At 42.5% G+C, this 13,624-nt stretch overlaps 1 protein-coding gene across 5 annotated transcripts in view; it reads left to right on the top strand.

Annotated features, from left to right (window-relative positions):
• The window catches only part of mybl1 (v-myb avian myeloblastosis viral oncogene homolog-like 1), a 174,476-nt gene extending 162,779 nt beyond the window's left edge, over positions 1-11,697 (top strand). For all 5 annotated transcript variants that reach the window (XM_038809506.1, XM_038809507.1, XM_038809510.1 and 2 more), the window contains one exon: positions 8,614-11,697. In XM_038809506.1, coding sequence (XP_038665434.1) covers positions 8,614-8,739 — 126 coding nt within the window. In that variant the 3' untranslated portion in view covers positions 8,740-11,697. The remainder of the gene's footprint in view (positions 1-8,613) is intronic.
• Positions 11,698-13,624: the final 1,927 nt, after the last annotated feature.

The raw sequence follows: 13,624 nt of genomic DNA, 5'->3' as shown, positions 1-13,624 counted from the left end.
CGAATCAAACATCGAATCAAACACCGATCCCGACATCAACTCTAGGGTTAGAAGTGGGCAGCCTTCCATTGTCGCTGGTGAGCCGAGTTCAGTCTTTTAAGGTGAGCATTTTGCTGCGATTTGTGTTCTTATTTTAATGCCTCCCAGTTTTTCTGCCAAACGTCATTTTTCCAGGAGATGGAGCGACTCATATGTGGGCGGGGAGAATACCTCATATTCAGAGTGGGGTCCTACAGATGGAAAGGCGGGGGGGTAGGCAGTACCAAATTTGTTGTATTATTACTGGGTGGCCAATTAGGAAACGGTAATGGGGTGGTTTGGTGATAATGAGGTTTGTTGGGTACAGATGGAGTCGAGGTCATGTAGAGGGACAGGTCTGGAGGCCCTGGTGACAACATCTCTGTCGTTTTCACCAGCAAAATATTCTTTGTTTTTATAAATATTTTTATTCTCGTTTTTCACGTTTTCTCCCAAATTTACATCCACCAATAAACAACAATCAGTAACGAATACAATGCCAAGCCCCATATCAATAACAACGATCCCATCCTCCCACCAAATCCCCAAACATTAGCCCGCATGTTAACATAAACAAATGACAAAAAGGAATCAGGAATCACCCATAGTCACCATGAATACATCCAGTCCTCTTCCCCGCCCCTAATGTTCGATATAATCGAATTCTCGAAAATCCATAATGAATAATGCCCATGAATTATAGAACCCCTCCATCCTTCCCCTCAGTTCAAATTTGACATTCTCAAGAGTCAAGAATTCCAACAGGTCCCCCCGCAACGCCAGGGCACCGAGTGGAGAGGTTGCTCTCCACTCTAACAGGATCCAACTTTGGGCGATAAACAAGGCGAAGGCTACAACATCTGCCTCCGCACCCGTTTCCAACCCCGGCTGGTTTGCACCCCCCGCCCCCCGGCAACGCTCACGCAAATATAAATATAAATTTAGTGTGTCCAATTAATTTTTTATAATTAAGGGGCAGTTTAGCGTGGCCAATCCACCTAACCTGCATATCTTTGGGTTGTGGGGGCGAAACCCATGCAAACATGGGGAGAATGTGCAGACTCCACAATGACAGTGACCCAACCACTGTGACACCGTGCTGCCCCACACACATCTTCTACCCCTTCAAAGAGCCAGTTCATCCTCGCCCTTGTAAGGTGTGCTCTATACCACCTTCAGCCCCTACCTCGCACACGAGGTGGAGGCTTTCACCTTCAGGAGTACCTCACACCAGAACCCCTCCTCCATATCCTCTCCCAACTCTATCACCCACTTTGCCTTGATCCCTTCCAGCAGTGCCTTCGCCTCTTCCAAAATAGCCCTGTAAACCGCCGATACTACCCCCTTCTCCAGTCGCCCTGTCGTCAGCACCTCCTCCAGCAATGTGGAAACCGGCACTACTGGGGTGCTCTGTATCTCCTTTCTGGCAAAGTCTCAAACCTGCATGTATCTCAACATTTCCCCCTGCTCCAGCCTACACTTCGCTCCCAGCTCCTTCAATCCTGCAAACCGACCCCCAAGAATTAAATCTTTTACTATCCTAATTCCTTTCTCCTCCCATCTCCGAAGAGTTCCATCCCACTTCCCTGGCTGCCAGTGAAATATTTTGGGAATCGGTGGTAGTCTCCACTTTGAAAATATGGCGACAAATCCATCAGCATTTTAAGTTGAGGGCAGTGTGAAGGTGGGCCCCAATTTGTAGGAACCATTTATTTGAACTAGCGAAATTGGATGTTACATTCGGGGGGGGGGGGGGCGGTGGAAAGGCAAGGGGCTCAAGAGGGTGAGGGATTTGTTTCTGGAGGGGCGATTTGCAAGTTGGGAGGAGTTGAAGGAGAAAGGGGAGCTTGGGGGTGGGGGGTGTCAGATATGTTCAGATATTTTCAGTTGCGTGACTTTGTTCGGCAGGCATTTCCAACTTTCCCGGAGGCACCCCCATCTACCTTGCTGTGAAGGATACTCTTGTGTGCAGGTTCGGAGGAGGGCAGCATGCCTGGGATATATGGGCGGATCATGGGTAAAGAGCAGGTTTCAGTGGATGAGGTGAAGGCCAGGTGGGAGGAGCTGGGACCTGTTTTGGAGGAGGAGGTGTGGAATGAGTCCCTGAATAGGGTGAATGCTATGTAATGCTTGATACAGCTGAAGGTGGTATTTAGGACTCGCTTCACCTGGGCCGGGATGAGTCAGTTTTTTGAGGGGGTTGAGGATAAGTGCAAACAGTGTTCTGGAGGGCTTGTTCACCATGCACACATATTCTGGTCCTGTCCAAGCTGGTGGTTTTTCGGGGGGTCCTTTTTCTGCACCATGTCTGCAATCTTGAACATTGACTGAGAGCCCTGTCTGTTAGTTACTGTATTTGGGGTGTCAGACCAAACAGATTTGAGGGGGGGGGGGGTGGATGCTTAGGCATTGCTGTTGGCCCGGAGATGAATGCTGCTGAGCTGAAGGCAGACGATGCCACCCAGTGCCGAAGATTGGCTCAGTGATTTGATGAAATTCCTGTACCTCAAAACAGTCAAGTTTATGGTGAAGGGGGGTCGATCGATGGGTTCGAGCGTAAATGGCAGCTTTTTATTTTGCACTTTAAAGATCTGGTCGGGCAGCACGGTGGCACAGTGGTTAGCATTGCTGCCTCACGGCTCCGAGGTCCCAGGTTCAATCCCGGATCTGGGTCACTGTCCGTGTGGAGCTTGCACGTGCTCCCCGTGTTTGCGTGGGTTTCGCCCCCCACAACCCAAAAAATATACAGGGTCGGTAGGTTGGCCAAATTAAATTGTTGTTTGGGAGTTTATTAAGGGTTATCTATAGAGTACTGTATTCTTTGGGGGTTTATTGGTGTTGATAGTTGTTAAGTTGTTTATTGTGGATTTATAAAGTGTTAACTGGTTTCATAAATAAACATTGCTTAATTTAAAAATACTGTAGATTTCTGTTGTATTACACATGCAGAGTAAGCCCGTGTGTTCCCCATAACCACGATCTATTAAAAGTTGTGGGTCAGGTGAACTCCATGATACACTTTGGGGTTCTCTAAACCCTGGCCCATAACAAATTAGGGGCTTGTCTGGGATGAAAGTCTTATCTATTGGGTTGGCTTTGTGAACTTAAAGTCAGTGAGGGGTGAGCATATTGTGGTTGCTTTTCAGGTGTGGTATTTCAGTTTAAGTAGGGAGTGTGTTATGGATAAAGGCTCTTTTAGAGGCTCGGAAGTTTTCATCTCTTGTTCTTTTGCAAATCACCATAAATTTGTGCCCTCAGATTATTGATCCACCCGACACTGAAAACAGATAGTTCTTATTTAACTTATGAAAGCTTTTCATGATTTTGAACACCTATCAGAGGTGTTCCTCGAAGAATTGTGTCCCTTCAATCAGGAAATTCCTCCAAGTAGGTCTCTTCTTAGCAAGGGTCTCCTAGGCATTGACGCCGATGTTACATTTCTTGTGGTAAGCCTTCAGGATGTCTTTGAAGTACTTCCTTATCTTCATCTTATTTGGAAGCTTTCCTGGAGCTGGGCAAAGAGGATTTGCTTTGGCACTCGAGACTCTGACATCCTAAGCACATGGCCAGCCCAGCAGAGTTGGTTTTGGATGATAATAGCCCTGATGCTGATACTCTTGGCTCCTTTAAGGACACTGATGTTAGATTGCCTGATGTTGTCCCAGCTTCTGCGGAGAATCCATTTCAGAGTTGATGGTATCTCTCCAGGACCTTGAGGTCTGTACGTAGTTTCTGAGCCATATAGAAGAGTTGGGAGGAAGACCACCTTGTACAGCAGGATCTTGGTGTTGGCACAGATGTCACTGACGTCAATGACTCTCATCCTTGGGCATCTGAAGAAGGCGCTCGTGAATTGGGTACGATGTTTAATCTCTGCATTCAATGTCAGACTTAGAGGAGAGGTGAATCCCCAGGAATGGAAAATGTTCCATGTTTGGTAGGGTTTCTCCATTGATTTTGATGAAGGGAGAGACCGGATCATGCCCTGGGGTGAGTTGGTAATGGGCTTGAGTCTTCTTGGGGTCAACGGTGAGACCGATTCTTTGGTATGCTTCTGCGAAGGTTTCAAGCATGGCTTGGAGATTCTTTTCTGAGAGAGTGGAGATGGCAATGTCATCCGCATACTGAAGTTCCACGAGCAATGTCGGTGTTGTTTTCTTGTATTTCAGCCAGTTGAGGTTGAACGGTTTTCTGTCCATCCTGTAGATGATATCCACTCCACTGGGAGGTTTGCTCTTGACAAGTGGAAGGATGGCAGCAATGAAGATGAAGAAAGAGTTGGGGCGATGACACATCCTTTCCTGGACTCCAGTCTTGAAGGTTTCTGTCTTATTTCCGTCATTGAGGACTGTCGGCAATATCTTATGGAGGAGTGGGAAGTTGATTAATTTATCTGGACAGCCAGCCTTTGACAGGGTCTTCCATAGCACTTCACTTTCTGATTGGCTGAGTCAAAAGCCTTGGTCAGATCGATGAAGTCTATGTAGAGTGGTTGATGTTGCTCTTGGCATTTCTCTTGAAGTTGCGAAGCAGTGAAAATCATGTCCTCTGTTCCACAATTTGGTTGGAAGCCACACTGGCTTTTTGGAAGGATTTCTTCAGAGAATGGAAGAAGGCGGCTAGCGAGGATTCAGGTGACGATTTTCCTGGTGTTGGAGAAAGGGAGATTCCACGGTAGTTCCCACAGTGTACTTTGTCTTCTTTCTTGAAGATGGTGGCGATAATCTCTGAAAATCTCTGCTGGGATCCCGTCCACTCCTGTGTTTTTTCCATTTATTAGTGTGTGTAATGGCAGTTTTGACTTCACGTTTGGTGAGAGTCCAAGATCATCATTGATGGGTAGTTGGGGGATTTCCTCAAACACATCCTCGTCTATGGATGTATCACGGTTTAGGAGTTCTTTGAAGTGTTCTCTCCAACGCCTCCGCCTTGGCTAATTGATGAGCTCGCCTCTTTGCCAGGTGCAGAGAGCTTTCCTCCTCTTGTCGATGAGATCTTGGATGGTGTGGTAGTCTTGGTGTTTCCTGATCTTGTAGTCGATGGTTTCTTCACAGCTTGCGATGTTGGCTGTCTTCAGCTCTTTCAGTTTTCCTCCACTCCATTAGAATGAACACTTTGGAGATTTTGGAGAAGACATTGTTGGAAGTTCACAAGAATGCTTGGCTTTTAAAGTCGCTCAACATTGATCTTTTTTCTGAGCTGTTTCTTCATCTTCTGCTGCCTCTGATGGAGTTTGATGGACATGGAGGAGCCGGTGGTCTGTCTAACAGTCACCTGCACCGGTCGTCTGTCTAACAGTCACCTGCACCGGTCATCACTTTGATAATGAGGGCATCCTTTTGTCTCGGGAGCAGATGATGACAAAGTCGACCATGTGCCAGTGCTTTGAACCTGGATGTCTCCAGAAAGTCTTGAATTTGTCTTTTTGACGAAACAGTGTGTCAGTGATGACAAGCTGCTGTTCTGCGTATTTGGCGATCAGGAAATTCCTGTTTATTGTTGCAATTCACAATTCCTTCCTTTCCAATGGTTCCTTTCTGGATTTGGGAGTCCTTTCCAACCCTGGTATTAAAGTCCCCAAGTAGGATGATCTTAACTTCCTTAGAAATGTTGGAAAGTATGGTATCCAGGGTGGAGTAGACTGATCACTTGCATGAATTGGGGCGTAGGCACTCATGACCGTTGCCTGCTGGCTGTTGACAAGTCATAAATGGAGGGTCATGAGGCGCTCATTTGTGCCAACAGGGAGCTTCGCGAGTCGGTTGACCAGTTCATTCGTGATCGTGAAATCAATCCAATGCGTCCTGGGCTAATTCTCGGGTTTTCCTCACCAGAGGAAGGTGTAATCATCGCCATCTTCCCTCAGATGTCCTTCACTTGCTATTCAGGTCTCTTGCAGGGTAGCAATGTCAATGTTGAATTCATGGGCAACAAGGGCAGTTCTCTGTTTCGGTTGATTGTTTTGCTCATTATCCATGAGGGTTTGTACATTCCTAGATTGGTTTAACTTTGATTTTCTGACCCAGGTAGATGAGCCTGCTGGATGTGGTTTTCCAGCAAGGTTGGGAACAGACTATTTTAGGGCACCTTTTCTCGCCCTTTCCTCGTGCGGGCTGAGCAGAGTGGATCCTGAAGAGGACTGCTCAGGCGTGAAGAAAACTGCTGAACTGCTCTCCTAATCCAAGTCCAAGAGCAAGACGACTGAACCAAATTCCACTGCCTATGTGCCAGTCCAAAGCTAGGGACTTTCAGATCTCATGGTCCTGTCTCCGTCACCTCTCACCAATTGTCACAGGGCTTCTCTGTTGGGCTGCTGGTTTCCTCTGGGTAGACTCCTGGTGCAGGACATCTTTTAACATGGGTATACTGTTGCACATCAACAGACATAACTGTCCTTGACAGAGGGTAGTCCAGTTTCAGTGGCAAGGGAACCTCGACGACTGGGGATCTTCCTATTGACGCAGTCTTCATCCACATTGTAGCTGTTGATACCATGAGTATCTTCCGCCTGATCCGTCGCTGAGGACCTATTTTGGATAATACACTGCCCAACCCATAAAGGAAGTGTGAGAGGGGGCACTTCATTCAGGGGCACCTTCCAGTTCCTGCCATGCTGTCTGCGCTCCACCCTCTCTTCTGCCCTGCGCCCCCTTCTCGGCTCGCGGACCTCTCTCTGCCCTAAAACCCTTTCTGAGGCAACCAAGATATTTTTGTCCTCCTTCCTTCAGTCCCGGCAGCACCCAGTACTTTGAGGAGGATAGTGTAGAACTTTAAATGGACGTAGACAAGTTCTTGGGATATGGAAACAGGTGGATGATGCAGTTCAATGTAAAATAAGGGGTACAACTCTAAGGAGGTGAGGGAGCAGAGGAACCTGGGTATTTATGTACCCAAGTCATTGAAGCTAGCAGGATAGTTCAAGAGAATGGTCAATAAAGCATACAAGCCTAGGTTTTATTAATAAGGGCATACAGGACAAGAGCAAGGAGGCTATTTTGAATTTGTGTGAGACATTAATTCAGCCTCAGCTGGAGTATTGCCTTCAGTTCTGGGTGCCACAAGTTTGGAAGGTTATGAAGGCATTGGAGAGAGTGCAGAAAATATTAACAAGAATGGTTCCAGGGATGAAGAATTTCAGATTGGAGAAGCTGGGACTGTTTTCCTTCAAGAAAAGAAGGCTGGTAGGAGATTTGATAGAGATATTCAGAATCACTTGCGAAAGGATCAAAACGAGATGGCATTGATTTAATGTAATTGGCAAAAGAAGTTGAGAAAATACTTTTTCCACACTGTTTAAGATCTGGAATGCGTTGTCTGAGAGTGTGGTGTGGAGACCGGTTCGATCGAAGCATTCAAAAAGGAATTAGATAGTTATCTGAAAAGGACGATTATGGGAAAATTGCACAAAACAAATTACTCATTCGGAGACCGGAGCAGACAATATGGGCTGAATGGCCTCTACACTACAATTCTGTGAAACAAAGCTGATGCATTAAGTAAGAAATTAAAAATAGAACAGATAAAAGTTATAAGTTGACCAGAACAAATAAAACCAAAGAAAGTTTTGTTGCTGCTAGAGTCCTGTGCTATTTTCTTTTTGTGTATGCCAATTTCTTTTTGTGAAATAAGTCAGAATTGCTACTAAAGTTAATTAATTTGTGTCGACCTTTGTTAGTCCAGACCAGGTAGGTATGGTAGATTTCTTTCCTAAATGGACATTAGCAAACCAGTTTAGTTTCTGTGACAATCTGATAGGAAGGTTACTTTTTTTATTATCGATACCAGTTTTGGTCTCTAGATCGGTGGCTCAGTTGCTAATGCTCTTTCTCCTGAGTCACAAAGCTCCAGATTCAAATTCTACTCCAGGGTATCAGTAGAAAATCGAGGCTTACATTCTAGTCTCTTGCTTCCTCAATCAACATCACAAAAGATAGATTATTTGGTCATTATCACATCACTGTTTGTGGGAGTTTGCTGTCTGTAAATTAGCTGCTCTGTTTCCTATATTACAACAGTCACTAAAATTCAGAAGTACTCCATTAGCTGTAAAATGCTTTGTGGCAGGAAAAGCACCATAGAAATGCAAGTCTTTTTTTCTTTTAAAATTCAAATCATAAAACATTCATGGTGACATTTACATTTGTAATCTCTGAATTATTAGTCCAATTAGGATTAAAATCTCATTAACATAAGAGTACACTACTGTACCCATATAAGTAAATATTGGGCCTGATTCTGTCCCCAATGCAAGGTATGTAGGATCTCTGCTTATGGGAGCAACTGATTCCACTGAACATAGGAAGGTTGTGACAGCAAATTGGAAAATTGTAATATAATGTCCTTTTCATCACTCCACAATGTAATCTGTGACATTGGTAGGCTCTTTGAGGGTGGAAGCTTCTGCCGAAATTTGAATGGAGAGCTTTACAAAGCTATAAAATGGTAATTGGAAGAATTAATGAATTCAACAAAATGGATAACTGACTATTCTGGATGCTTTTTAAGTTGTCAGAAATCTCGGGTATCATTTTAGAGAAACTTGGAGAATGCCTTTTTTTTCAATGTATGATTCATTTTGTTTTGCACGATATGCAGATGAGCAGTGAATGGGAAGCAGTAGCTTGTGGAAAGACTGAAGATCAGCTAATAATGACCGAACAGGCTCGGAGGTACCTGAATGCATATAATGGCAGCAACACAAGCAGGAGTCTGATCCTATAACTGGCCACTGATGAAGAAGCCTTATCGATAAACACTAAAACTGATTCAGATTTTGAGCTGAAGTATTTTATCACAAACATAACTCCTAACCCATCTGTGTGTGATTTCTAAGAAGAGGTTAGAGTCTGTTAAAAATTTTGATGTATACAAAAAACCTAACCAAAACTAAAATGAAGCTGCTTTTGCTAAATGTAATATGTGCTTATATTTAAAGCCAAATGAAACACAATGGATGTAAAGTTGGAGAAAAGTACTGTCTTGAGTTGCACTCTTTTGTCTTGAATATACTGTAAAAAAAACAGACTAAATGCTATTGATGGATATAATGCCATATAATGGGTAATTGTCATGTAGTTATATTTTTGCAACTGATCCAAATTCTTAACAAAACAGTGACCAATTAGGATTTGTTGCTTGTGATCAAGCATGAAAAATTAAACCAACTAATATCAGACATTTGGCAATTGACAAAACCTAGAGAATTTCCTATTGTATGGTATCCTTTATTTTGAACATATGTTAATATATGATCAAATAAATGTAAGTGAAGCATGAAACCAAGTGTTTTTATAATGTAAGTAGACAGGATGAAGATTTTTTTCCAGTATTTAACGTAAGTCTCTGAAACGTGAAATAGCATATTGAATGTATTGTATGTAGAAGCAGGGAAAAGTTCTTAATTGAGAGGAAAGGGTACATTTTCTTAAATTATTTTCAGCTTAATAGTATTTATGTGTATGGATCGAGCAACCAGGAGACGCTGTAGATTCCTGTTTATAAGAAATGATTACTGCTGGTTACACAAAGCAAAATATGCACATCTGTTAACATGCATTTTCTTCATATTTAGATACTTAAATGCAAATATCTTGCAATATAACCATCAAAATGGACTGGTTGATTGGGGGTAGGGAGTTGTATTCACTTTCAGTGGTCTCCTTACTCTTTTGAGTTCTTGGATACAAGGCATGGGCAGGAGGGAGAAAACTTTTCTAATCTTTCTTTGCAAAAAAAACTGCTGATTAATGCTCTTGCTTAAAGCTGCTCTTGCACTGCTTCCCCCTTCTCATCATACCTTCGTGAGGAGAGAAGGTGGGTGAAGAAACAACCCAAACTGCACAGAAACTTGTATCTTAAGCATTTTACAGTATCAAATCCTGTCTCTGTAGGTATAGATGAATTAATACCATTACACGTCCCAATCGATAGTCACAATTGCAATATCATTCATGTTCTTCATTTAAATGTTTCACCAATAATGGATATGCACAAATGCTGCCTTGTTAAATTGAAAATTGACTAAAAAAAACAAAAGGCATGAAATGCTGCTGTTGATCTAGTCTGCTGTTTATTTTTCTTTAGCAAGATATTGCATGCACGTCCATTATTAGTGAGTTGCACCTTAAGATTGCAATTCATAATTAACCAGTTTTTCACAATATATATGCTTCCATAAATGTACTGTGAACAAAGATGTTCTACTTAATACAAGAAGCATTAACTCCACCAATTGCAATCTACTTTTGGTGAAGAAGATTGCAGTTTTGGGAAGAGGTAGAAGCCCAGAAGATGTTTGTCCTTTTTTGATCTCATGACATCACATCCAATTGGTATCCTTTTCATGGCATTATGATATAATTCTCATTACAATATATATTTATAAATAGTGGTGAGAGGAACCTTTTCAGCAACTTTAAAGCAGTAATAAAATGATATATAAATATATCGCGCTACAACTTCCAGCTGACCACAGACAATCTTTTAAACTCTATCAGATTAATTTGATTTTGGTTATCTTCTGCATGTTTTGTTGTAGAAACCTAATTAAATGACCATTTTTTTAATCTATTGGGTTAAATTTCTAGTGCATATGTTCATAGTGACTCACCTTATTGCAGTTCATGCAACAATAATAACATGTCACCTTCATAACACTGAAGTTTCTTCAACGTCATTCATGGTATCAGCATTTTGCAGCAAACTGGAGGGGAATAAAACTACCGTCAAGTTTAGTATTGATTTTTCAAAAGGTTCAGTTTGTTTACTTCATAAAGATATATGCTTAAAACCAAGCAATCTGATCTCCGAAGAAAGGAACAACTTCTTTGATCTCATTGAATGTTTAAAAAAACTGATTTCCCATATTTAAAATGAACCTTTGGTTCTATGCCGAGATAAAACATTGGCTTCAACTTTCCTGAACTGAAGATATTTGCACTTTTATTTTAAAGAAATTTGTGTATGCATTTTTTTTTTGTAGAACAGTTCGTTATGTGGATCTGCAGAGTACAAATGTGTGCATGGAGATGTAGCACTGACATGTAAAAAATACCAAAATAGTACATAGTTATTAAATAGCTATAAAATATTTAGACACTCTTTCCTCTCCTGAGTTGTACTGCTATGCACAATAGCAGGATTATGCTTGCTGCTACTGAGAGATGGAAAAGGGAGCATCTGATGCACTGTGTATAGAATGTACATAGTTTGTATGATGGAAACAGTGATTCTGTAACATTTAACAGCTATTTTGTGTGATGGTTCTATCTTGCATGCTGTGTTGGCTAAGCACATTTTAATTGGATACTTTTTGAAAGTTGTGTTTTTGTTTTTTTTTATTTTTGGTGTGTTTTTAGGTGGTTGTTCTGCAGGGTTGAAGTTTTGAATGTCATACATGTAGCAGTTATATAAATCCTGCAGCTGCTCTGATTGTGTCGTCTCTACAGATTTTTGTAACACCATTTTTGATTATCAGTCTTACATTATTCACAAATGCTGCATAAATATGGAAAAGTTGTTTCGTAATGCCATTATACTGCCATGTGGGCTAAGCTTCTGCAGTGATCTGTCACCGTTATTCGACTGGTGCACGTCCTTCCTTTGCCAGGATCAGAAAATGATGCACCAACTATCCGTGTAGAGCATATGTATGTTGTCAAAATAAATTGCTGTGTGCTATCATGCAGTTGTGTACTTTTTTAAAACTTTAACTTAAAAGAAAAATAAAAGTGAAAAATAGCTAAAATCAGAGCAAAATTAAATTGGCGCCTGAGCTCACTGTCCCAACATCATACTACACTGACTCACTAATCACATAATGCAGGCTTCACCTTCTGAGATTATTAAACAGGACATGAGTGTTTTAACATGCAAGGGAAATTTCATCACATTGGACTCCAGTTCTTCCTCACAGCCAAGTTTAGTATTCTAGTAATGGGCAATGTGGTACTGTAAATCAAAAAATGGAGGAAATAGTTTGCAATACTGGGGCTAACTGAGTAGCTTCACGAGGGTCGGTGGGTGGCAGGAAGAGAGCTTGGTTGTCATTTGTTTCTATTAAAGAATTTGAAAACCTGCATCACATGTCAATTAACTACAAACCAAGAATTTCCATGTGTGTTGCCTGGTCTGCGTTGAATTTCTTGATTTTGGCATGTATAGTGAGGACACAACTGGTCTCTGCTTCAAACTATGGAGGAAATCAAATGGTCTGCTCTTTGTCCAAAGAATACTTTATTCATAAACTTTGCAACTACAATATAAAACAGTTTCTTTGGACACCCCACTACACATGCATCTTGTGCCTACAGTCAGAGGGGCATTACACTGCTTCCAACAACTTGGTGTACTATGGTCTCAGATTATCTTTACCCATTAGCCCTCACGGCAGCTGCCTCAAGCTTTTGTACTTCCTCAGCTCTTGAGATACAGTGTGCCGAAGCAATGAAGCTATGTCTTGGTGCTTGTTTGAAAGTTCTGCCATTAAGGCATTCTGTCAAATAGCTTAGATAGTATGCTCAGGGAATCATGCGAAAGCATCTCCTTTGCCTGCAGGACCTCAAGGATATGTGCACAATCATTGCCTGATGGATTTGTCATCAAAGGTGTGGCCTCACCTGTTCTTTGCAACAGCAAGGACAGATAGAACCTCAGCACATAGTAAGACTTGGTGCTTGAATACCAAGATTCTACGCACAGCTTGGTGCAGCCACGCACAAAGGTAACCATCAGGATGAGAGTGGCGTTGGGTATGTTTTCTTACCCACTTGGATTTAAATAGCGTGTCCCTACAGCCAAGGTCCATTTTTGATCGGCAGATAAAGCTGAAGATGGCTTGGGTGACTGCCACAATGCAGGAGTAGGGTATGGACCATGAAGCAACAGTGAGCACCTTACACCTAATTACCAGATTCCTATCTGTAATAGGACAGTTCCTTTCACATGCCCTGTACCTTCCAGTTTTTGGCACATGTCCTGGCCCTTGCGAATTATATCCCCAGCATCTTGTCTGACGTGGCTGTAAAGGGGACAAAAGATTAGTCAGCCCAGTTCCCTCACTTATGCCACAATTTACTTTGGCTTACAAGGCCTGTTTGAACCAGTTGCAGATGTTCTTAAGTCTGTGAACCAACAGCATAAATGATTGGAAGACAGTAATGTCGTACGGGAGGTTTTGACTCATGTGCCTCCCATGTCTGGGGCTCTAACCCCTCTTAAATCCACATCCTCCCTCAGACTCAGCAAAAGATTTTGATACAACACAAACGAGACGGGGTAGTGAGGACAGCTCTGCTTAGCTCCAGGTTTGATCAAAAAACCTTGATTCCCACCCGTTGTTTGAAACTGCTGCCGCTGTTTGTGCAGAGCAGTTGGATCCAATTACAGATTCTCTCCCAAAACTCCATTTTGGAGACCATGGGCTGGATTCTCTGTTATTGGGACTATGTCCCTACACTGATGTAAAGACTGGACTTTCACGCCAGAAAAACTGGCGTGGAAGGGCCACATATTCCAAGCCCTGCAGGAGGCTAGCAGGAACCCTGCGTAAATCTAGCAGCTTTTGCTGCAGATACAGGCCCCCGCAATTCCGGGTCGGAGGCCGCGT

Source organism: Scyliorhinus canicula, chromosome 10 (genome assembly GCF_902713615.1).
Source record: "Scyliorhinus canicula chromosome 10, sScyCan1.1, whole genome shotgun sequence".
NCBI classification, from domain to species: Eukaryota; Metazoa; Chordata; class Chondrichthyes; order Carcharhiniformes; family Scyliorhinidae; genus Scyliorhinus; species Scyliorhinus canicula.
This window is presented reverse-complemented; position numbering and strand designations above follow the sequence as displayed.